The sequence below is a fragment of the Myotis myotis genome, unplaced genomic scaffold, assembly GCF_014108235.1.
Source record: "Myotis myotis isolate mMyoMyo1 unplaced genomic scaffold, mMyoMyo1.p scaffold_m19_p_13, whole genome shotgun sequence".
In the NCBI taxonomy this organism is placed as follows: domain Eukaryota; kingdom Metazoa; phylum Chordata; class Mammalia; order Chiroptera; family Vespertilionidae; genus Myotis; species Myotis myotis.
In genome coordinates this window covers 52,978,708-53,003,126 of record NW_023416317.1, presented here as the reverse complement: position 1 = coordinate 53,003,126, position 24,419 = coordinate 52,978,708, and the positions used below count along the sequence as shown (strand labels likewise).

The window sequence follows — 24,419 nt, the reverse complement described above, 5'->3', positions numbered from 1 at the left end:
TCTGTAGTCCGTCCATTCTAAATGCTGGATAATGCATTTAGGATTTCTTCTTAATCTACACCTAATTTAGGAGTGGGGATTTTTTTGTTTTTTGTTTTTTTTTTAGTTCCAGACATATGATAGGTTTGCCGTTTTGTTTTTTCTAGAATTGATTTCTAATTTTAGTCAATTGCCATGAAGGAAAACGGTCTGTAGAGCTATGTCCATTCTTTGGTATTTGCCAAGATTGCCTTTGTACACATTCCATGGATGCTTAAAAGGAAGATGAATTCTCTGAGTGGAGGTTTTACGTCCCGCTCTGTTGAATCCGTAGTAAACCATGTTATTCAGATTTCTTTCTCCTCTCACGTGTGCGCGCCTGTGCGTGTGGCTCGTGTGCAGCGAGTCTCGATTTTGAAACCAGTGTGTTAACATCCGCCCATGGAGGGTCCCCTAATTTCCCCTTCCTACATTGTTCAGACCAGTTCTCATCACCACCTGGTGCCCAGCGGGGCAGGCAGACCTGGGCGGGGGCCGTAACGCTGCCTGTGCCTTGCAGGGTGCTGGAAGATGAGATCGAACAGCTTCGCCACCAGCTCAGGGAAACGGTGGACGAGAACGGGCGGCTGTACAAGCTGCTGAAGGAAAGGGACTTTGAGATCAAACACCTGAAGAAGAAGCTGGAAGAGGACAGGTTCGCCTTCACAGGTAGCTCCACCATCGCTGCGATGGGCAGACAGCGGGTTCCAGGCGGCAGGGGCCCAAGGAGAGTGCTGAGGGTCCGCTGTGGTCGGGCTTGTCCAGATGAGTCCTGGCAATGAGGGCGAGGGGAGGGAGGGCAGGCCCGGAGGCCAGCACAGGACGTGGGAGGGGAAAGCCGCAGGGATAGAAGGACTGGGGCTCAGCCGGGACTCCCGGCGAGGGTTCTGCATGGTGCTCCCTCGCTGTGTATTCCCTGGGCCAGCAGGGCCCATTTCCTGTGGGTGCTCTGGCCCCGACGTTGAATCTTGGACGTGGAAACGCCCCAGCGGTAGCAGGCATTTACTCGACTCGCACTGCTGCTCCAGAGAGGTGGGCGAGCCGGGGAAGCCAGCTGTTCCCCGGGATTTCCTAGGACCCAGCACGGCCTAGAATGGACGGGGGCCCTGCAGGTCCAGGCTGGACCTTGGCTGTGTTGGTGGAGACCTTGCCCCATGGGTCTGGTGGGGACCGTGGCTTTGTGGGTGTACATAAGATTGACCTTAGCCCTGTGGGCGTGGGCTGGACGTTGGCTCTGTGGTTATGAGCTAGACCTTGGCCCCTGCTCCATGTGTGCCCGATGAGCAATCCCCAGGTGGCTGACCAGTAAACCACAAAGGCCAGAATGGCAGAGAGCAGCGGGCCTCGCCGGACACCTGCCAGAGCGTCCCTCCCGGCCTTTGATCTTAAATGCCTTCGAGGGTGGGGACACCCAGAGGACCAGTTCCAAATGCAACAGCCAGGGGCTTTGGCATCCTGACGGACCCTGGGGTTCTACTGCGCTTTCCTGCGTGCTCCGGCCGTTTCTATCTAAAACAGAACACCGGAAACCAGGCAGAAACACTCGTCCTGGCTCGGGGCTCAGACGTGCCGGGCAGCCTGCCCTGGCGCAAGGCTGCCGAGAAGCGGTGACTCCACCGCCTGCCCTCGCTAGGCCCCGCACCATGCGGCCTCCTCCGTGGCATCCCTCCAGCCACCCCTTCTGCAGCCTCCTGCCCTTGCCCACGGCCTCCCGGCTGCTTCCTCAGACACTCCACGCACTTTCCTGCCTCCGGACCTTTGCGCCTGCTAGTTCCTCCGCCGAGAACACCCTTCTGCCTGACCGGTCTCTCACTTCATTCATCCAGGTCTCTGTCCACACGTTGCCTCCTCAGAAAGGCCTTTCCCGACCGCCCTAGAGCAGCATCACCCCATCACTGTCACCCCCTTGCCCAGCGTCAGTAGCACTCATTCCTCCCGGGTATTGGAGTGCATATTTATGCTGGTTTTTTATTATCTATAAAAATCTTTTTCATTCACCATTGAGTCCCTAACGCCACGAGTGTTCGACACTTGGTAGAAACGCACTAAGTTTTGACTGAATGAGCACGTGCAGCTGTATTATTAGGTGTTACCACCAAATCCTGTGTAAGGAACAACCACGTCACCTCAGCAGCGCTCAGCAGTAAGCGTTGATTTAGCTCCGACCTCTGGGGTTAGGCTGCGGGTCAGCCGGTCCAGGCCGGGCTGGGGTGGGTCAGCTTTGTTCTGTGCGTCTCTCTTCCTCCTCCTGGGACCAGCCAGCTGGCCCTGAGGGGGTGGCCCAAGCGACAAGGGCGAGTTTACCTGCACGAGAGCTTCTCAGCCCCCACCTCCACCTTGTCTGCTAGCGTCCCGTTGGCCAAAGCCAGTCCTTGTCACCCCAGCGTCAGCACTGGGGGGCACAGCCGAGTCCCGGGCAGGAGGTGTGGGTGTGGGAGCCTGTCTCCCAGGAGGGCGTGGAGGACCGGCCTGATGACCCCCTCTCCCGGAGGATCAACACTCCGCTCCCCGGTCGGTCATTCTCCTAGGGCGCACCGAGCCTCCCTCCGCGTGGCTGCAGTGCCTGCTGGGGTCGGTTCTGGCGCCCAGGAGTGCGGGGACTCTCCTGAGCCTCTTTCAAAGCCCTGGCGGCTGGTTGGCAGGGGGGCGTGCGTGTGCTGTGTGGGCCCGTGTCTTTCACTCACCCCGCCCTCTCTTCCTTCCCCCCGAGGGTCAGCCGGTGTGGCTGGGGATGCGATCGCCAGCAAGATTGTCGAGCTGTCCAAGCGGAACCGGGTGCTGATGGCGGAGTCCGAGGGCGCGAAGACCAGAGTGAAGCAGCTGAGCAATCGCGTCCGGGAGCTGGAGCAGGAAGTGAGGCGCCCTGCTCATCCCCGTCTCCGCCGGGCCCCAGCACCCCGGGCCACCCCTCCACAGAGGGAGCCGCACTTGGGGGCTGTGGCTCCTTCTGAAGGGCTGGTGGGTCCGTGGTAGCAGTGAGCTCCCCAGTCTGTCGCATCCTGAGAGGGGGAGCGTGTCCGGAAGCGAGGGGGACAGGGGTCACGGAGAGGCAGCACAGAGGTCAGGACGCGGCCTGGAGCCTGGCCGCCTGGGTGGGAACCTCAGCTCTGTCGCTGACTCGCTTTGTGACACTGAGCGAGGTGGTCCGCCCGCTCCCGTCTGTCACGTGGCGGTAGGGACAGGGCTCCCCCGACGGTTTCCTGAGGAATGAATGACTTCACGTTGCAAAGCGCTTAGAGCAGGACCCAGCATGGAGTGAGCACTGGATGCACGTTTGTTAGATGCGTTAACGGGGATCCTGGCGAATTGGAAGGTCAAGCCAGGAGCGTGCTACCAATCGGTCTCACTTCTGCCCCCTTCCTCTTTCTGCTGCCCCCTTGCCCCCCACTCCTGCAGCTCATCCCAGAGCCCTCCAGCAGGGTAGGGCACAGCCCAGGCAGTCCACGTTCCCGTAGGAGCCGGGATGGGATCCATGTGCCAGGGAGCACCCACCAGCCTCTGCTCACACGGCAGCAGGAGCCGAGGCTGGAAGAGGCTAAGCGGCTTCCTGGAGCCGCATAGCACGCGGTGGTGCCCGATTTCAAGTCCAATTCTGTGGCTCCGCAGCATCCTCCCCGTCACTGTGCCTGGCACGGACCTGGGGCTTCTTTCTTCCATAACACAGTTCTGAGACCCGTCTCAGGCTCTGTGCCAGGCCCCGGGGAGACTGTAGGGATAAAGTAGGCCTGGCTCTCGCCCTCCTGGGAGATAGACCAGCACCCATGGCCTCTTAGAGGAGGGAGCGTGCCCGGTGGGCCCCTGGAGGATGAGCTGGGAGAGGTGGGGAGGGGCCCCCATGCCAGGTGCCCGCAGGTGCGGGGCCCTGAGTGCGGAAGGTGGTCTGGGAGGAGGCCCGTGTGGCGGGAGGGGAAGAGGATGAGGTGAGAGAGGTGGGGGTGGGCCATGCCCAGCTTGTTAGGCAGGGCGTGGGCTTTGTGTGAGGAGCAGTGGGGGAGCCAGTGACGGGCTGGTGGCCTGTCTGTATGTGGTGATGGTCTCGGCCATGGGCCCAGGTAGCAGGTCCTCAGCGTCTCCTCATCTGAACCATGAAGTCTGTCTTTCCTTACCCCTCCCAGACGGCTGTTAGGGCTCCCGGGCACCGACCCTGGCTGCAGCGTCGTTCTTGTTAAGTTGTCAGTGACCCCCAGGGCTGCTGCTCTGTCCATGGGACCCTCTCCCAGGGCATGTGGCGGATGAGCGTTCCCCACCAAAGACCCCCAGGTGCGCCCAAAGGCCACCACGGAGGCCGGAGGTCGGCAGCCACGCACCCGAGGGCGGCCTGGGCGGCTTCACTCGGCGCCGCAGTCGCTGAGCAGAATGAAAGATTAAGTGTGGCGCTTGCTTTTCCAGCTGCAGATGGCCCTGGCCAGGCTGCCGGCCAAGGGGGCCACCGACGCGGGAGCTAAGCCGCCGAGGGCCCAGCCGGGAGACGGAGCCTTGGTATGCGCTTTCCTCTGTGCTGGGAGGCAGCGGGCAACTCCGGGAGGGCGGGTGCCTCTGTCCCGGGTCCACCTCCACCCCCCTGGGGAGCGGTGCCACCATCGCAGCATCCACACAGCAGCCATTGGGGGGCCACAATCCCCGCCCAGGGATGCCCCAGCGGAGGCCAGGGGGGCCTAACGCAGAGAGGGGCTCGGGAGGGGGGGCCCGAGGACCTAGAAGCCTAGGATTTCAGGACCAGAGGGGAGGGCCTGGTCCCACCAGCCGCCCACTCTCAGCCCAGCACCCTGTACAGCATCCTCACTGGGGCGACATCCCACTTCTGCGTCACCCCCAGGGACAGGGCGCTCACCGCTGCCCATGGAGCCCTGCTTGGAGGGGGCGGTTTATTTTCTGAGAATTCTTTCCTTGACCGGAGTCTCGAGAGCATCCCAGAAGCCTCCCTGGACATTCCCCTGGGAAGCAGCCAGCTGGTGACCCGGGTCGCAGCCTCAGGACGCCCAGCTCAGAGCTCCTGTCCCAGCCCCTCCGCCCCAGCTCTCCACCACTCAGGACCGAGTGGCTTCACGCCCGTCCCGGGGAGAGCTCAGTCCTCCGCGGGCAGCGCCGGGCCCTGGGGGTCCAGGGTGGATGTGCCTCCTGAGGGCCAGTCTGTGTGAACCTGCCTGGCTGCTGGGGGCGCGAGGAGGGCTGGCCCTCGGCAGGGGCTGGGCTGAGGGTCCAGGGCCTTTCCTGGTTCTGAGGGATGTGCTCAGCGGCCCCGGTTGACCCAGAGCGCTGAGCGCCTCCGTGCCCCCGGCCAGAGCTCCTGGAGGGGGCAGCGCTGGCCCAGGCACTTGTGGAGACTGACAGGGTCTTCTGAGCCCTGCGACCCAGAAAATAAAAAATCCGGGGATCCCAAGAGGGCAGATGAGTGGCCATGTCGAGGGAAGGAGGGGGCAGGGCCTTCTAGAGGGCTGGGCTCTGAGGGCACAGAGGGAGGGTGCCCCTCACCCCTCGTCTGAGACTCTGAGACGGCTGGGAGGTGGCATGAAGGAGGGTTCCTGAGGGGGGCCCTGCTGGAGAAGGGGGTGGGGGCGGGGCCTCCAATAGGCTCAGAGGCCGGGAAGCATCGGTATTCTATCATGTTTGCTAGCTGGTGTCTGTCAGCTGGATAACCTTGGCCTGCAGCCCAGAGCCCCTGAGGGGGAAAAGGGAATGTGAGCCAAAGGAGGCTCTGGGGGGGGGGGGTCCCCATGAAGGGGGCCTCGAATGGCAGCTGGGGGGAGGTGCCCATGGAGGGGGCCTCGAATGGCAGCTGGGGTGGCTGCAGGGAGCCTGGACGGTTTCTGATGGAGGAGCAGGTGATGGGCTGCCCGTCTCAATTCATCAGTGCCCTGTGGTTTTCCTGGGCATCTTCTGACCAGAGAGAGAACCAAGGCAATGTCCCCCCACCCCCAGTAGACTGTTCAGAGTGGAGCGGGCGGCCCTCCCTCCGCTGGGGCTGCAGGAGGCGGTGGTGAGAGCATCGTTGGCGCTGCCGGCTCCCCGTGAGCTGGGCTTTACTTATCCCCTCCAAGGAAACAGCCCTACCCACGTCCCCCAGAGCCTGTGGAGTTTCACTCTGGGCGGACACAGCTTCGAAACGGCAGGAGGTGGGGTTGGCCCAGCTGCCAGGCACGTGCACATGGGCCCCTACCGGAGCACCGCCTGGCCCTCAGCCCCCTTTACCAGCTGCCGGGCCCAGTCAGGCTAGGGTCCCCAGCATCGCCCTCTGGCAGAATCTGCCCCAGGCAGTGCCCTTTACCTGTGTGATCCTATCATCACTTTGCCGGCCCCAGAGCCTGGTGACACCCACCCCTATCCCCCCATCTTACAGATGAGGAAACGGGCTGGAGAGACATCATGGCCTGGGTTCTAGGTGCAGGTGCTCTGAGCAGCTCACCCACCAGCAGGGCCCGCGGGGCTCCTGGCACCGGAGGGGGTGTTGCTTCCCACTCCAAGGCAGAGTCAAAGCCGCAGAGTAGCTGGGAGAAGACAGTGCCCAACAGCCATGAGGAGGGATGGCAGGCAGGGCAGCCAGACGGGGGAGGACACGTAAAAAAAAAAGGATTAAAAAAAAGATGCCCTTGGGTTTTGTGTAAGTTCCCAGCTTGCAGAACTGTTCGCGTCGGTCGCTCTGCTTGGCCTCGTGGTGGCGCTGTGGGAGCAGGACCGGGAGGAGTGTTTTACACCCACTCCATCATGAGGAAACCTGGTGCGGCCGGGCTTTCCCGCTGGGCTACCCAGAGCCTTTGGGGGCCCACGGCGCTCCCCAGACCCAGGCTCCTCGGATCTGCCTTTCCCGTGGGCGTTGACACTGGAGATTTTGTTGTGTCCGCTAAGGGAGGCTCAGAAAGCCACTGCAGTCCCCGTCCTGCTTCCCAGAAGTGCGGCCCCCTGGCCTGTTGGGACAGGAGCAGGCGGTCTGTGTCATGGCTGGTGGGACGCCCAGCCCACCAGCCAGCACTCCTGCTGTCACGGTGCCTGGGCATCAGCAACGGCTTACGTGGGTGAGTCGGCTGGTGCAGGGGAGGAGCAGGCTTCTGATCCCACCTCTGGCACCCCCAACCCGCTGTGTACCCCATAGCAAGTTACTTCCCCTCTCTGGACCTTTCTCCATCACCTAGGGTAGGGGTGTGCGTGGGCTGAACTGGGAGTACCTTTCACGCCGAACTTCTGCGAGTCTCGGGAACTTCTACTGAAGACAGAGAAGTGGGCAGCACATTGGAGAAAATTTTACATTTAATAGTTGAAATCAAACATTATTTAAAAAAACAAAAAAACGTTGCTAAGAGTTCCAGGAGGCAGAGTTTTCATGGCTGCCACAGCTCTTTACGCCACGGGAATGGAGCGTTTGGGGATTAAACAGGGTCCTTATTTCTGTTCGGCGAGCTCAGTACCAGGAAAGGGACCCAGGCCCGGCTGGGGGTTCCAGAAGAGGGAGGCCCCACGTTTCGGTGGCAGTGGCCCTCCTGCAAAGGAACCGATTCCCTCTCTGTTCCGAGTGAAGATGGGTGAGCTGTGAGGCTGGTCTCTGAGCACAGCAGAGAGAGTGCACAGCCTGGAAGTGTGGCTCCCCCTCTGTGGTCACCGTGTGTGTGTGTGTGTGTGTGTCTATGTGTCTGTGTGTGTCTGTGTGTGTCTGTGTCTGTGTGTATCTGTCTGTGTGTGTCTGTATATGTGTGTGTCTGTGTCTGTGTGTGTGTCTGTGTGTGTGTCTCTGTGTGTGTCTGTATGTGTGTGTGTCTGTGTGTGTCTGTGTGTGTCCGTGTGTGTGTCTGTGTGTGTCTTTGTGTGTGTGTCTGTGTGTGTCTGTGTGTGTGTCTGTGTGTGTCTGTGTGTGTCTCTGTGTGTGTCTGTGTGTGTGTGTGTGCGCGTGTGCATGCACATGCAACCCTCAGAACAAAAGGCTCAGCCCCGAGTTGGGCTGACAGGACTCACATCCACCTCCCTCTCTCCCAACCAGGTGCCCAAGCCCAGGGGGCTTACCCCCCACCAGCCTCCACTTTGCAGCTCTAAGGGGCTGACAGCAGAACCTTCTTCACAGGGGCTGATGAGGATGAAATGAGAGGCTCCTCGCTGAGCACTCGGCAGGGCCCCGGCACGTGCTCGGATAAGGGGGGCTCTGGTTATTACCACGGCTCAGGCTCTCCATCCTGTCTCTCCCCCAGCCGGAGACCCCGGAGCTGAAGGCCTTGCAGGACAGGCTGGCGACCGCAAACCTGAAGACGAGTGACCTCCGAAACCAGGTCCAGTCTCTGAAGCAGGAGCTCCGGATGGCCCAGAAGGTACCTCAGGCTCAGGCCTTCTTGGCCGGGGCTGGCATCGGGAAGGGGCATGATGGGGACAATGGGTTCCATTCAGGACAAGCGGGGGCTTGGCCCCGTGGGCACCATGCTGCTCGCTCTGGGTCAGGCTCCAGATCCAGTAACTTCCTTCCACCAGCCCTGGAAACAGAACCATTTGGCGAGGGGGGTTGCTGGCTGCCCGGGGAGCCCTGCACGCACGCCCACGTGGAGCCCTCCCAGCCCCGGAGCGAGGAGGACAGTGCTGTCCCCCCAGGGAGAGCCCTTAAAACCTGCCTTGTGCCCTGTGCACCCCAGTGGATCCTGGGCCTCTCCTCCCTAAGCCCCCTTGGACTTGGAAGCCAAGACCTGCCTCGTGCCCTCTGCCGTCGCAATATTAGAAAATGAATCGGTTGTTTGTGTATTCCGGGCCCCCCTTCAAAGGCAAACGCTCAGGCTTGGGAGGCAGGCCCAGCGGCTCCATTATTTATTTTTATTTACACAGTGAATTCTCTGGCATTTGTCTGTCCTGCTGGAACGACTCAGATTTCCAAAACAGTGTTCTATTGTAGAAACAAGCACCGGGGACGCGGTGCGCCCAATCAGGTTTCCGTGACGGGCTTCAGAGGGGCCCGGGCACAGGCCGAGCGTGCCGTGTCCAGCTCAGGCCTGAACGCCTCCCGTCAGCAGCCGCAGCGTTGGGCCTTCTGGAGCCAAACGTCCCCGATTGACATCCATAAGCCCCTCTGCCTCGCTGCCCTCAGACGTGGCCCGGTGTCAGTGGCTTTCACAGAGGGCGTGGCCCCGTGGCCCTGCACTTCCTGTGGCCATCCAGAACGAACTCAGCGCTAGGTGACGGGTGAACAAACTGAGGAAGCAGGTTTTGGTGAATTCTGTGGTTCACTCATCCCAGAATACGTCATGAGCGAGGGGCCCCACCTGGGTGTTGTCAGCAGTTCCTTGTCTGCTCTAAGCATCCATCGCCAAGAAATGCTGGGGACGAGGGGCCTGCTGCCTTCCCGGGGAGAGCTGCTCTTGGAAGGTGGTCAGCTGGCCTCTGGGGTGGAGGAAGGCTGTGTGGGCAGAGGCCGGGCCTTCTGGGAGCCCCACGCACCCGCTCTGCCTCCGAACAGGCAGGGCCCTCTCTCCCGGCCACACTGAAGGCCGCGCCCTTTCCAGGTGCTGGCCAGCGAGGTTGGGGAAGATGTGAGCATCCAGCAGCTTCTGTCCTCGCCAGGGACCTGGAGAGGTCGGGCTCAACAGATTCTCGTTTTGCAGAGCAAGGTGAGTGAGTCATCAGACTTCTCCGGGCCCTGGACGGAGGGCTTGAAATGCCCCCCGAAAGACCCCCACGGACCCACATCAGAGACACAGGGCCCCCAAAAGGCCCCCTGCAGGGTCGTCGTTTCCCGTTCTCCCCAACCAGCCTGATTTAATTTGTCATTTAGTGAACAAGCATTTATGTAACCGTTACCATGTGGCAGGCACTGGCGCTTCACAGAGCCAAAGCCTCTGATTTATTCGACTCCAGGCATGTTTCCCCCCAGTTCGTGTAAACTTGCGTGACTGGCGCACTTGTAGGCTTTTCCCAGTTTTGTCCAGATGCTCGTAGACTTTTGAAAGTTTTAATACCCAGTAAAAACTTAGCCTGGCCTCCCTCTTTCTGTTCTAAACGTTCTGAGCCTCCCTAGAGGCTCAGAGCAGGGGGAGTCCGACTGCTTGGATCAAATCCCAGCTCTCCCCTCACCAGCTGTGTGGCCTCGGGCAAGTTCCTTCCCCTCTCTGTGCCCAGTTTCCTCATCTGCAAACACTGGACTCTGCTAGGACCTCCCCGACAGGGCCGTTGGGAGGACTGAAGGAGCCGGGGTGTGTAACATGTTCAGCACAGCGCCAGGCCGGAGGAAGCGCTGGACCGAGGTTAGCTGTGCTTAATTTCCTCTTTTTTGCCTTCAAACCAAGAAACACCAGTCGGTGTATAACTACCACAGCTGCCGAGCACTTTGCCCTCATCCCAGGGACTTCGGGGTCACAGCTCCTGGGTGGCTTTTACCCTCGGGGGCTCCTGTGGGATCCTTAAAACCAACCTGAGGAGGGAACGGCCCTCAGGAAACTGTAACTAGTGACCAGTGTGGGGCCTGGGGGTTCAAGAGACTCGGGTCTGAGTGTGGCCTGAGCCGCTGGTCCACAAGTTCTGTGACCTTGGGCAAATCACTTCTCTGTGCCTCAGTCTCCCCACCTGTAAAATGGAGGCGACGGTCCTTTTCTCATGGGTGGTAGGGGGCTCCGTGAAATAACATTTGTAAAGTTGTTGTTCATCACTGTTGTTGTTAAGTTGCGTAAATAAACTTTTAAAAGCAGTCCTGCGTTCCTTAATGCTCAATGGAATCACCACACAACGCCACACGAGGGCATTGACATGCGCTTTCACGGCCTCACTGCTACCCTTTGCCAGTGAGTCTGGTGAATTTTGCTGCCCCCACCTGCTCTGGTTTACCCAACTTCGTTCCATCATTTATGTTATGTCGACATGGGAACCAGGGTTAGAAGGACCCTGGGAATTACCCACTCCGACCCCAGGGTGATAAGCCCCCCCACCTGCCACTTGCCGGGCAGAGCTGGGCCCGTGCCAAGGGCTGCCCCTGGGCCACCGTAGGGTTTCCCAAAGCACTTGTTTTCCACGAAGGTCCCACAGGCCCTGCCCCTGGCGCTCCGACTTGTTGGTCTGGAGTGGGCCCCAGGATTTGTCATTCCAAGGAGCATCTTGGGAGTTCCCGGGCTCAGACAAGCTCAGGGTATCCCGTAGGGCCATGTCACAGACGAGAGACCTGATATTCAGAGAAGTTCAGTGAGGCTCCCGTCCCTGCCCCCCCCTCTGCGGCGCCTCTCGCACGTGGCCAGGACCCCGGGCCGCCCGAGGAGCACGCCACGCAGGTCTTGGGTGGCCAGTCTGTCAGAGTTCTTCTAACTGAGGTCCGCTGTCCTCTCCCTCCCAGGTTCCTGGGGCTACACATCTGCTTCTCGGCCTCAAGGCCCTCGGAGACGGGGCGCTCTTTCTCATTGACTTTGATGCTTCCCATTTCCAAGCTGACCCTCTCTAGTGTCTTCTCTTGTTTTGCTCAAGGTGCCACCTCAGATCCCTCCCCTCCCCAGCCCCCCCCCCCTCTGGGGCTTCCACGTCCATCTGGAACTGTGGTGTCCTCTGCCTGGTGGGGTCCCCGTCACCCCTCAGGGTGGCCCTCCGAGCAGTCGAGTCTGACTGCAGACCGGCCATGAACAGCGAGTCTTACCCCCCGCCCCCCTCAGGTTCGAGAGCTTGAGAAGCAGCTGGGACAGACCCAGAGCCAGTCTGTGGGAGCAGCCAGTGACGAGCTGTCCGTCTGTCCCGACCCGAGGAAGCTGACGGCACAGGAGAAAAACCTGCTGAGGATCCGCAACCTGGAAAGGGAAAAGCAGGAAGGCTGGGAGGTAATGCACGCCCCGGGGAGGGCGGTGGGGCCTGGGGATCATGACGCCCCTGCAAGGACTCGGAGGCAGCCCTTAGAGGCAGGAGACCCGGGGGTTGGGGTCACGCTGTGTATGTTCCTCACATCCTGAGATCAGCTGGAGCCGCCTGACTGGGTCCTCAGGCCGAGCCCATTTCATGGCCTTGGGTGGCCCCATCCTGGCCGATTGGGAGGTTGGATCTGAAACTTCCATTGTAAAAGTAGAGGGGAAGTGTCCCGGCCCCAGAGGTGTGCAGGGCCCAGATGGCCTTAAAGGAGCAGCGCTGGGGCAGGTGGGCGGCCTGGTATCACCCCCGGGGCCTGCATCATGGAAGCACAGCTCTCCTCTCACCCCAGCAGGGGGAAGGGGCCGCGGTGGGGGGAGGACCACCCCTGGAGGACAGAGCCAGAGGTGGCCATGTGTTTCCTCTTAGCCTGACTCTGGCAGAGCGGGGGCAGCTCCTGGGCACCTGTGAGCTGGAGCCGAGGAAGGAGTGCTGGCATCCACTGGTGCCGTCTGCCCTGTGCTTGGGCAAGGGCTGGAGTCGGGGCCCCGGCTCCACTGACTTGCTCTATGACCTTGGACAAGTCCCCTTCCCATTCAGGCATCGCCTCCCAGTGAGCAAGGCAGTGTGCTGGGGGGCCCGCTCCGCCCTGCCCAGGATTGCACTTTCTGGTTCCAGAAACTGGCTGCTGAGCGGGACGCCCTCCAGAGAGAGCTGGAAGAGCTGAAGAAGAAGTTTGAGGGCGTGAGGTCCCGGAACAAGGTGCTGGCGAGCGAAGTGAAGACCCTCAGGAGTCAAACGGGGACCCTAGTGGAGAAGGGCCGGCATGACGACGAGCTCATTGATGCCCTCATGGTACGGCCCCTCCCAGAAGCCTGCGATCCGGCCCCAGCCCAGCCCCTGAGAGCCCTCACTGGACCCCAAATGCCACCTGCATGACCCCGCAGCCCATGGCCTCCAGATGTTCACTCCAGGGGCAGGAGCAGCTCAGAAGCGGCCCAAGGGCGTCTAGAGGTCATGGTGTATGAGACAGATGTCAGGCACAAGCCACCAGGCCTGTGGACCCCAAAGGAGAAAGAAATGGGTGAGGGCGGAGGAATAGGATGACACTTGGGTTATTTTTCATCAGGGCATGGGAGGGACAACTGAGGGGCCAGCACAGATTCTTGTCTGTGTGGCAACGCGGAGCCCCTCCCTCTGGGCCCTTGGGGAGCAGTTTGTAATGGTTAGTCCCCGAGGATCTGTATTACAACCCGGTTTCACAGACGGGGAAACTAAGACTCCAGCTGGCTAGATGAGTCACCCAAGGCCATACAACCGAGTTTATCTGCCTGCGAAGCCTTCCTTGATGAGCAGCGCCGCTCTGTGGTTCTGACCCCAGCCTGGCCTGTTCTTTCTGGGGCCTGCGGCACCCAGGACTTTTGACTCTGAATTCCAACTTTTGTCCTCGGTGGTCATGCCTGGCTGACCGGGGTACCTGGGGGAACAGATGCAGACGTAGGCACCGCCCCCATTCCGTGATCACTTCGGGGTGGGGGATGGAGGGCCACAGGAGACCTGAGATCCGGGCCTGTCTCTGTTGACACCTCATTGTATGATCCTAGGCCAGTTGCCTTCCCGCTCTGAGCCTCAGCTCCCTGTTTTGAAATAAGGTGTGGGGCTGGGTGTCCTCTGAGGGCCCAGTGTGCCACCATCCTTTGTCACTGAAGGTGGCATGATGAGAGCTGCAACGCAGCCCAGCCCTGCCATTCACCAGCAGTGCCCCTGGGCTCCCCGAGCCCCATCTCCCTCCACGGTGAGGTGAGGACAGCAGCCCCCTCCTGTTCCGCGTCACCAACACGGTCCTTCCTGGCCCGTAGGCAGGACACTTCCACCTCAGAGTGTCCTCTGGGGCATCTCGGGGATGGGGCCTCCGGCAGGTGCCAAAGAATTCCTGGCGAGCGTGCTGGGTACTGCCTGCAAGGGCAGTCTCCCAGCAGAGGGGGGTGGGGTTTCGTTTTGTCCAAATGTCCCCCCGCACTGGCTGAGGGGCCACCATCTGAGCTGCTTCCCGTTGTCCCAAGAGCCCCTTAGACATCCTTGGCCCCGACCTCAGGGAGGAGAAAGTTGAAGAGAGGAAAAGGGCCTGGCTCCCACCTGCCCAAGTGCTTTCCCAGGGAACACAGTGTCCCCGTGAGGCCCCTGCAGGCACAGGGCATGGTGGGGTGCTGGTGGGGGTGGGGGGGTCGGTGGCCCCTTGTCCTTCCTTACCCAGGGGCCGTGGCTGGCCCTCGCCTGCCCTCCTGCTCGGCCCCCAGGTCCAGCTGAAGCAGCTGCAGGAGGTTCTGGGCAGCCTGAGTCTGCAGGAGGAAAAGACGCGAGCCTCCCAGCACCGCCTGGACCAGCAGCTCAACAGCGAGGCCCAGCAGAGCAGCAGTCTGGTGGCCCAGCTGCAGGCCATGGTGGCTGAGCGGGAGGCCAAGGTGCGGCAGCTGGAGCTGGAGATCGGGCAGCTCAGTGTGCAGGTGAGGAGGGCACCGGCTCGGCCCAGCAGCCGTTTCCCAGTCCTGGCGCGGCCATCCGCCATCCAGAGACATCTCAGCCCCGTCCGCACCCTTCCGCCTGACTTTATTCAGGGTGCGCCGCACCCTGCCTGCTTCCACCTGGCCCCCCGCTCATCCTGCACGCACCTGTCCTCTCCCAGGTACAAACCTGACTGTCCCCCTGCTCTGCAAAAACCTGTCCCTGGCTCCCCACCACCCAGTCCTCACGGGCCCAGGCTCCTTCCAGCTCATCCCCTCCTCCTCATGGTCCCAGGTGGTGGCTGGAGAGCAGCCTTCACTCTCACATCCCAGGTAGCAGGAAGCCACACTTCCTCATCCAGCCGGCAGGGCCCCATGTGACCAGCTCTTGCTGCCACCCCTCTGTCGCCTCCTCCTCGCCCCTCCGGTTCCTGCACGCTCTGGCCGCAGGGATGCCATTCAGCTCCCCACTCGGCCCTGCTCTCTCCCCCGCTCTCTCTCCCTGCTCCAGGCCTGACGCTCACGCCTTCCCGTCCCTCCCCCACACCCTGCCTGGCCAGCTGCCTCTCAGCCGTTAGGTCTTACCTAGCATGAGCCCCCCTGGGAAGCTCCAGGGCCCCCGTTCTCTGTTATGTACCCCTCCTGGGCACTCTCCGAACGCCCCGTGCATCCCCGAGCCAGACTCGTCCCACTGCGCCATCATCTTCCAGTTTTCTCCCCTTGAGGAGACACAGACCATAGCAGCAGCATCACGGTAGATGCTCAGTAAAGGCATCTCAGGCGTGAGCTCCTGAAGATACGCTGCCCTGGCCGACCCCTTGAGGGTGCAGCCCGGGCTGCTTGGCGTCAGGCACGAGGGCTCTGTGGCCCCTCCCTGTGGTGCCGGTGGTGCCGGGGGCAGGGGCTTTGGTCACCTCTGGGGAGGACTCCTTGACATCCACACAGGTTTCCCAGGGATGGGAGCCTCTCGGCCAGCTCGACCAAAGGCGTGTCTCAGAGCATCCCTGCCCTGTTCCCAGGGTGCATGGTGCCGTGGGAGTCCCGGGAGCCCAGGGAGCCCTCCGCCCCCGGCTGGTGTGGGCGGGTGTGGGCGGTTTGTCCTGTAGCCATCCCTCCCCAGAGGCAGGCCAGCCTGGGCCACGGGATCGGGGTGAGGGAGAGCCGGGGGCAGGGGGAAGGTTTGGGGACAGTATGTGTGGCAGTGAGTGGGGGCATTTCCTCGCCCAGGCTCACTGGGGAGTGAAGTCTGAAGGGCACACGGCTTTCCAGCGTCCCCACCTCAGCGCTCCTGGCTCCGGGCACACAAACGGGGGTTGACCCTTTTCTCAAAGGTCACCAGCCGGCTGGGGGCAAGCACTGCCCACCAGACAAGTTTTCTCAGAACGGATGGGGCTGTCCACTCCTTGCTGGCATCCTGCAGGGTCCTTCAGGCAGGCCTCACTGCTATCCAGAGGAGGGGGATGCGGGGGAGGGATGGGGGCCCGGCTGCCTCTCTGGCCGCAGGTGTCTGGAAGTTCAAGTTTCTCCAGCTGGCGGCGAGGGTGGGGTGGCCGAGAGCGACGGGCCCACTCAGGACGCCAGCCTCTGATCGCCCGCAGGCCGTGCGTCCCTTTGGGACCAGAATGTAGAGCAGCTCTCCAGTCCAGTCCGGCCTCGCACCCGGCAGCTCCCTTCTGAAGAGAGGCATTATTCAATGTCATTATCATGCAAGGAGCGCCGGCACCAGACAGGCCTCGTGTCTCACTCCTGAAAAGAAGCCTCTTTCATGTCCCCTGAAAGGCTCGGAATCCAGCCAAGGCCCCCTCCTGCCTGCCCAGGCCTCAGAGCCAAACCCTGAGCATCCAACCCGTGTCTGTTCCCTGCAGTATCATCGGAATAAAGGCGTGAGCGAGGGGTCCAGTGGGCTCGAGGTCGGCCCTGCCCACACCGAGGTCCCGGAGGACGCGGGCCTGGCCAAGTCCCCGGCCTCGGTGGGCGACCATGGCAGGCTCAGATCCCCTCGGTAAGTGGCCCGTGGGCGGCAGGGGTGGGGAAGCGAATGTCGGTGACTCAGAGGAAAGGAGGCTTCTGCTGCCTCGGCTGGGAATGCGGAGATGGCTGTGGCGTCGTCCTCCCAGCACGTGGGCCTCTCCTGCTCGCTGGCCCCGCATCTGCTTGAAGGGCAGGAGGCCCAGCCCCCGCCACCCGCGGAGCCTGCGGTTGCAGCTCCCTGCACAGTCCTCTCGGGACTCACCTGCTTCTAGGACTCACAGCACAGACCTGTGCTCGATTGTTCGAGGCTCTGACATCTCCCGCTTTCTCGTTTTGAGCACGAGCTCTCCAAAGAGCAGCCAGCCAATCCACAGGCAGCTTCGAGGGCCAGCACTGGCCACCTCCTCGGGGCTCCGGGCCCTGCTAGCCCCGGCTCCCCGCCCAGCTGGTGGGGCCTGGCAGGGCCAGCCTGCCTCCCCGCGGTGACAGCCCCTTCTGCCTTCACACAGCTCGGTGACCAGCCTGGGCCACACACTCGTGGAATCTGCTCGCACGTGGCCTTCCCCGCCCAGTCCTCACGGGGCCTCACCCAGGTAAGAACCCAGCATCCCCGGGCCCTCTCCGTCCTTCCCATCCCTGACGCAGCCGGGAGCGCCATCCCATTAAAAGGAGGGGATACTGAGGCCAGGCCAAGTCCGGGAACTCTCCCAAGGTTACATAAGGACGTGGAGGGCAGGGAGGACCTGGAGTGCCTTGTCCAAGGTGAGAGGCTTGGAACCAGTCCCGGCCTCCGACTCGCAGTCCAGTGTCCCTGCTCCTGCAGCCTGAACGGGAATCTTCCAGGGCCCAGGGCCCAGCCCCTCCCCTTGTCTTCGCTTGCCCGCCGAGAGTCAGCCTCTGGGGGAGAATTTCGCATCCTATGCCTCCCCACTTGAAGGCACTGATAGCCCCTCCTCCCCCGGCCCCATCTCTGAGATAGAAGCCAGCCTTGTTCTCAGATGGGCTCTTTGTTCTTGGTGCTGCTCACGGACAAAGGGAAGCTTTGTCCTGCCTCTGAGCCCTGCCCACTGTCCCCTGGAACCCTGCCCCTGCTGCCAGCCCCTCCCCCACCCCACCCCTCAGGCAGGTCAGCTCAGGTTCTGATGGGAGCCGCCGAGTGGGTCTAGGCCAGTGGTCCGCAAACTCATTAGTCAACAGAGCCAAATATCAACAGTACAACGATTGAAATTTCTTTGGAGAGCCAAATTTTTTAAACTTAAACTATATAGGTAGGTACATTGTTATTAACTTAATTAGGGTCCTCCTAAGGCTTCGGAAGAGCCACACTCAAGGGGCCAAAGAGCTGCATGTGGCTCGCGAGCCACAGTTTGCCAACCACGGGTCTAGGTCCACTTTTGACTTGCTGAGCAATTTGGTCCTCCCAGGGCTTCCGTTTCCCAGGAAGTGCCCACGACACTTCTGGCCTGGCATCCGGCAGCTCGGGGACCATGGCCAAGGCCAGCCCTGCAGCTGCCCCGCTCAGCAGCCTAGAGTCACAGGGCATCTGGGGAGAGAGGGGGCCAACTCTGAGCCAGGGGGCTCCCACCACAGTTCTCCTGCCACAGAGAAGGACAGGCTCTGTCTCCGAGGCTGTAGTCATAGGAGGAGGACCGGGGAGGTGGACAGGATGACCTCTCGAGGTCCCTTCCAGCCTGTGTGGCTGGGACCTGGGCATGCCACAGGGGTGCAGGGGCCCGTGTGCTCCTGGGCCCAGCCTGCTGGTTCTCAAGCTGGTTCCTTCCACGATGCAAATGTTTACTGAACCTGAGCACGTGCGGGCCCTGCCTTCATGGAGCTTGCGGTCCCTTCCCATCAGTGGCAGGACGGGTGTGCGTGGGGCAGGGGTGACCCAGAGAAGGTTTCCATCAGGGATGGCCTGGAGACTGGTGGGTGCCTGGAGTAAGGCAGGGTGCGCCCCCACACGGGAGATCAAGGAGGTGACTGGAGTAGGACTGTCCGAACTGTGGTGCTCACACGGATCAGCGGGGCTCTGCCAGGTTAGATGTGGGTTCTGAGTCGGCGGCAGGTCTGGGCCAGAGACTGGGACCCTGCATTTCCAACCAGCTTGCAGGCGATGCCCCGGCCGCCAACGCGGACACCACACTCTGAGCAGAGCAGCAAGGCCTTGGTCAGAGCATGGAGCCTGCGCCCTCAGGGCCCTCTCCACCGGCCCCACCCTGTGCAGAGGGACCACCAGGGCCCAGAGAGGGGAAGAACCTGCCCAAGACCACGAAGCGCCAGCCTCTGGGCTGGCCTGTCTGTGTCCTGTGATGCTGAGCACAGCTAGGGTCGCCAGGGTCTCACTGGGAAAGGTGAAGGCAAAGCAGAGGGCAGCTTGGGACTCCCACGTGGCCTCTGGGGGGTTGGGGTGAGGCAGAGCTTACCTTCTGTCCTGACCCCGGCCACTGGGGAGGGCTGCTAGGCAGGCCTAGTGGTAAGGAGGGAAGCAGTGATGGTCCGGATCAGGGCTGGAGAAAATGGTCAGTTCACAAAGCCACCTATCCGGGCTCTGGCAGAGTGGGCTGGGCTTGGGACCAGGTCAAGATTTGCGAGAGGGCGGGGGCAGGCTGGCATTGGGCAGGGAGGCCATGCCCCTGGCCACACAGGTACCCAGAACACCCCAGGACCCTAAAAGCCAACTACTGTGGCCACCAGACTTATTCCAGGCCCCTATGAGGGGTTGGATGAACAGAGGTGCCCTGGTGGGGCCTGGTGTGGAGCCGGCTACCCTGGTGTGAGGCCTGGAGACTTCAGCAGGGCCAAGAATGGTGGCTGAGGAGCAGCCAGGGGTGGAAGACCAGGGGGTCAGGGGGACTGGGGTGGCTTCCTCCTCTCTGGCCATCTCTGAGGACCCCTGAACGTCCTTCAACTCTCCGCCACCATCGTAGTGTGTCTTCAGGTAACCCCTCAAATGACCTCATCCTGCCTTCGTCCTGGTCCCCAGGTTCTTGGACTCCCCAGAACACAAGGGCTGGCAGGCCCAGGTGACAGAGCTCAAGGCTCTCTGGCAGGCCACCGAGGTGGAACGCAACCGGCTCACCGAGTTCGTCACCGTCCTGCAGAAACGGTAACCTCTGGGCTCAGGGACTCCCTTTCATGGGCCTACCTGGGTCGGGGGTGCACGGCCTGGCCAGGCGTCGTCTGTGACTGGGTCCACGTGACCGGGGAGTTGGGCTCCCACAGTGTTGGCCAGGGGCATTCCCTGACACAGCTCATGTCCCCACCCAGTGCCCACACCCTTGGGGCCCTGTCGTCACACCAGTTTGCCCTGTCCTGAGGTTATTGCAGGCAGGTGGACCTGAGGTGGGGGTCTCAGGGAGAGGCTCCCTGGAGTAGTGAAGTCAGTCCATCAACCACCAGTGGTTAAAGTCTATGGTGAGTATGGCACTCTTTCGGCGCCATCGGAGGCTAGACTGGTGTCCGGAGTTACAAAGGGAAAGAGAGCAGCTGGGAGCTCGGAGCTGGGACTTCTGTGGGGAGGCCAGGGAAGCGGGTGGCCCGAGGCAGTGGACCAGGAGGCATGGTTTTCTCCAAGGGGTTGTTGACAGGTTTCCGTTCAGATAAATCAGTGCTCCTCACTCAAGTGACCCTTTGGCAAGAAACGCAGGTGCCCTGGCCAACACATGGCCTAGCCCCGTGCCCTCCACAGCGAGAATATAAAGGACATCACCGAGTTTCCACCCTAACAGGCCGTATCACATGTCAGTGAGGGCGCTTTGGTGACAGGCAATAGAAACCGATTCCGGCTAAGCGGAGGGAAAGGCAGGCACTAGGAGGGTGCTGGCAGGCTCCAGGCACCGAGCAGGAGAGAAGCTCGAGAAGGTCCCAGAATCTTGGTAGCAGGGACCTTGGGTGGTCTCCCCCTGGGCCACTGGCATGAAGGCCCGGTGGCTTTCAGTTCCAGTGCCCGTGGGTTCTGAGGGGGAATTCTAGCTGGCCCAGATCACTCTCGTGTCCCTCCCTGGACGCGGGCCAGGCATCTTGACTGGAAATGCCTCCAGGTACTCACAGATGGAGGAGGGGCAGTGTGTTAAAGAAAAAAAGAGGAGGGAGGGGTGCTGGGAAGTGGTCAATGGATGGCCGCCACCTTAGCGGCGGGAAGTGATCAGCGTTCGTTGTTGTCTTTTCCTACAGTACGCAGGGAGGAGGATCTGATTTCCAGACACGCTCAGGTCTGTGAGAAAAGTGACAGTAATTCTTTCTCTGTCGTGGAAATGGAACGGGAGGAATACACCCGTTCAGGCTTTCTCTCCCATTTCCCTTGAGTCGCACCTGAGCGTTGGGGGTTTTGTGAACCAAGGTGACGCAGTTACCTGTTTCCGCAGCAGAAGCCACCCCACGCGGAGTGGCTTGCGGCGGTTCTTAGGCCGTGGAAGTGCTCCTCCATGGAACGGCTTTTGTCTGTGTGGCGCTCTTGGGGTTTCAGTGGTCTGTGCTCGGTCATTTATGCTAATTTCTTGGTTTAGGGTTTCCTGAACACACAAGTGCTGGCCTTGTTTTCCATTTCCTCATGCTCGGTGCTCTGTCCCCCACTGAGGCCCTGGTAGACTGCGGGCATCCTTACCCCTTCCCTGGCTTGCAGGAGGAGACTGCCTCAGTCCACAATTACGCAGACAACTCGCTCGCAGCTCGCTGCCTTGTCTGAGCCCAAGTTCACGTCTTCTGCTCTCACACTGGTTTTGAGATTGGAAGCTTTACTGTGACAGAGATACAACTTATTGCAAAAAGACTCCTTTTCCAACTCCCACCCCCCACCAATTTCCCACTCCTCACAGAAAAGATCGGTTAGAACTTTCAAAATGTTTTCTTTGTACATCCAAAAATATGCATGTATATGTGTACATATGTGTATCTGTAGATGCACACACACATATAATTAATTAAAAGACGGACGCACACTAGGCACATCTTTACGTGTTTGTGGGAGTATATCCGTGTTATAAACTTCTAATAGTGGGATCTCTGAATCAAAGAATATGCACATTTAAAATGTCCACAAATAATGGCAAATCATGTATACGGTATTATGTATATAACGTGTGATATTGATCTTCATGGAGATCTTGTATCATTTGTATTAAATTCATTCCTGGATAGGGGGACCTCCTCATCTGAGTATTCTTTATCCCTATCCCAACAGTTACAGTCCTCGTGAAAGCAAAATTTTTAACATCAAAACATTCACTCACTAATGACTTGGTGTAGCCATCACTTCCCATTGCCATTCGGTCCATTTGGTCAAACGCTCGTAATGGAATGAAAATCAATTACAAAGTAAAAAGGGCGGGTCTTTAACAATGTCTGGGGTTTCATGAGGTTGGTGCACATGGTCTTGGGGAGCTTCTAGGACCAAAGCCATTGACAAACAGGAGTCTAACCGCCTCGACTCAGCTACTGATCAAAGAAGAAGCAATTAGCCACGTGTGGCCAGTGTGACCGAGGAGCGGAGTTTTTAATGCCGTCTGATGCTCATTCATGTGCATTTAGCGACACATGAGCATTATGCTGGCAGCCACGGTGCCGACCAGCACAGCTCTCTCAGCTTCCATCGGACTCCCTGGTATGAATATGTTAGTGACCACTATTCTCTTTCCCCTGTTCATGGACCTTTCAGGTGGTTTGAGTTTTTTTGCTTCTGCAAATAGTTTCAAGGAACATACTCAAACAAGTTGTGTTAAGAGGCCTGTATACTGTGTTCGTGTGCTGTGTGGTGTTAGTAGTTTGTACTTTTCAAAATTGTCACCATTCAGTTCCTTCTTGACTCGTCCAAGGGTGCGAAGACCAGTTCCTCCAACCCTGAGAATTTCCCGGCAGCCACTCTGATCGGCACGTGTGTCTGTAACCTTTGCCTGCCTCAGTCTCAGGGAGTCCCGGCCTTCCCGCTGAGCCTTGAGTGTCACCAAAGTCGCCAGTGCCCCACCTGGCCACAGGAACGACTTACCCCCAGCCCCAGGGAGGTCAAACAAGTCCTTCGTGAGAAATAACCAAATAGAAATAACCTTCCAGGTCCACGAATCCATTATTGTTATAGAAGAGACCAATAATAATAGCCGTAAATGACAATAAACAGAAGGCAATCACTCAACCCAAGAGAAGCAACAATTAAGAAAGGAAATGTAACCATGACATTTCTAATGCAACCCCCTGGGGTGGACCGGATTGGGTCCCCCTCTGGGGCCAAAGGGACTTTGCAAAAGTAATTATTGTTATGGATCCCAACGTAGGAACATTATCTTGGATTACCAGGTGGGCCCCGTGTAATCACTTGAGCCCTTAAAAGCAGAGAGATTGCAGCACCCGGGTCTGTCGGAGAGCCAGAGAGCCGCAGCAGAAGCCCCAGAGACTTGGGGCGTGGTGAGCGTATCCGGCCGGCTTAGAAGAGGGAAGGGCCCAGGTGGCCTCTAAAAGACAATGACCCAGCCAGCAACCAGCAGGAGCCGGGAGCTCAGTCCATCCATTGGATCTGACTTCTTCCAACCACCCGAGTGCACCGGGAAGCGGATGCTCCCCCAGAACCTCCAGGGACCAGCCCAGGTCCGCCAGCACCTTGGTTCTGGCTTGTGGAACCTGGAGCAGAGACACCCACAGAACCTGCCGAACCCTCAGGCTCACAGAACTGAGATAATAAACTCGTGTCACGTCACGCTGTTTACGTTTGCGACCATTTGTTACAGCAGCAACAGGAACCCGATACACCACCTCATATTAACTCAGCCAGGACTTGGGAGGTGGAGGGGTGACGCTTGGTCCTAAGAGGAGGGGATCGAAGTAAAACGAAATTCTCATGTTGCACAGCAGGAAGTCAGACGATTCCATTTAAACCTTAAAAGGAGAGGCATATCCCTGGCTGGGTAACTCAGCTGGTTAGAGCCGTGGTCGGCAAACGGCGGCTCGCAAGCCACATGGGGCTCTTTGGCCCCTTGAGCGTGGCTCTTCCACAAAATACCACGTGCGGGCGCGCACGTACAGTGCGAAGTTGACTTAAAACTTTAAGTAAAGTTTATTAAGTTAATTTTAGGGAAACTTGTGGAGTGAAAGAAGATGTAGTGTCGAGGACTGAGAAAGGTATGTTGAGATGGTTTAGACATAGAGAGAAGATGAACGAAAGGAGATAGACGAAACAAGTACACAAGACGAGTGTGGAAGGGAGAGTTGGCAGGGGCCGACCTCAGCGAGTGTACCTCAATCAGATTGAGGACGTTTTTAGCAAAGGCCAGCTTAGGAGTACCCTAATTAAGTTAATAACAATGTACCTACCTATACAGTTTAAGTTTAAAAAATTTGGCTCTCAAAAGAGATTTCAGTTGTTGTACTGTTGATATTTGGCTCTGTCAACTAATGAGTTTGCCGACCACTGGGTTAGAGGGTCGTCCTGATACGCCAAGGTTGTGGTTCAATCCCCGGTCAGGGCTCATCACAAGAAGCAACCAGTGAATGCATAAGCAAGTGGAACAGCAAATCTCTCCCTCCCTCCCCTCCTTTCCTCTCTCTCAAAAGAAATAAAAAAATAAATAAAACATAGCAGCATAAGCACCTGCGGAAACAAGGCAGTGAATAGTCCAAGCAGCAGCCAGGCGTGTTCGAGGTGCTTGCTTCTGGCGAGCAGGCATTGGGAGTGAGCAGGGTGCAGATTTTCCCCTTTCCGGCCTCGGAGGGAACGATAGGGATTTTAAACGCACGTGCCCGTGTTAACTGCATCGAAAGGAAAGAACAGCCCGTCCCACCATCACCCGTGTCAGATGTGCCCACCTCCCTGGGAGCCAGGGAGTGCGGCAGCCCCTCGTCTCGCCCCCAGGGTGGAGGAGAGGGACGGCCGGCTTCTGGAGGCCCAGCGGAGGCTGCAGGAGGAGCGGCAGCGCAGCGTGGTGCTGGAGCAGCACCTGGGGAGGATGCACCTGGAGCCCAGGAGGACGGCCTCTCAGAGATCAGCCTCCAGGAGCAAAACAGGTAGGGCTGGACCAGGGGCCCAGGGCCGGGGCGGGGAAGCCTGGCGCCCAGTGGAGGAGCCGGTCAGCAGCCCGTCGAGGAGAATGTGGGAAGCAGAGGCTCCATCAGGGTGGGCTCTGCCCGTCCCTGCTGCCCCTCTCCTCTTCCCCCGGCCTCCCAGGCAGACCCAGG

At 59.7% G+C, this 24,419-nt stretch overlaps 1 protein-coding gene across 1 annotated transcript in view; it reads left to right on the top strand.

Moving 5' to 3' along the window:
* Window positions 1-24,419, top strand: part of CCDC13 (coiled-coil domain containing 13) — a 30,821-nt gene that overhangs the window by 3,253 nt on the left and 3,149 nt on the right. Inside the window, exons 3-14 of the mRNA XM_036333304.1 lie at window positions 539-687; window positions 2,729-2,871; window positions 4,408-4,497; window positions 8,190-8,306; window positions 9,483-9,587; window positions 11,607-11,768; window positions 12,469-12,645; window positions 14,088-14,294; window positions 16,157-16,293; window positions 16,772-16,855; window positions 19,246-19,368; window positions 24,097-24,248. Coding sequence (XP_036189197.1) covers window positions 539-687; window positions 2,729-2,871; window positions 4,408-4,497; window positions 8,190-8,306; window positions 9,483-9,587; window positions 11,607-11,768; window positions 12,469-12,645; window positions 14,088-14,294; window positions 16,157-16,293; window positions 16,772-16,855; window positions 19,246-19,368; window positions 24,097-24,248 — 1,646 coding nt within the window. The remainder of the gene's footprint in view (window positions 1-538; window positions 688-2,728; window positions 2,872-4,407; window positions 4,498-8,189; window positions 8,307-9,482; window positions 9,588-11,606; window positions 11,769-12,468; window positions 12,646-14,087; window positions 14,295-16,156; window positions 16,294-16,771; window positions 16,856-19,245; window positions 19,369-24,096; window positions 24,249-24,419) is intronic.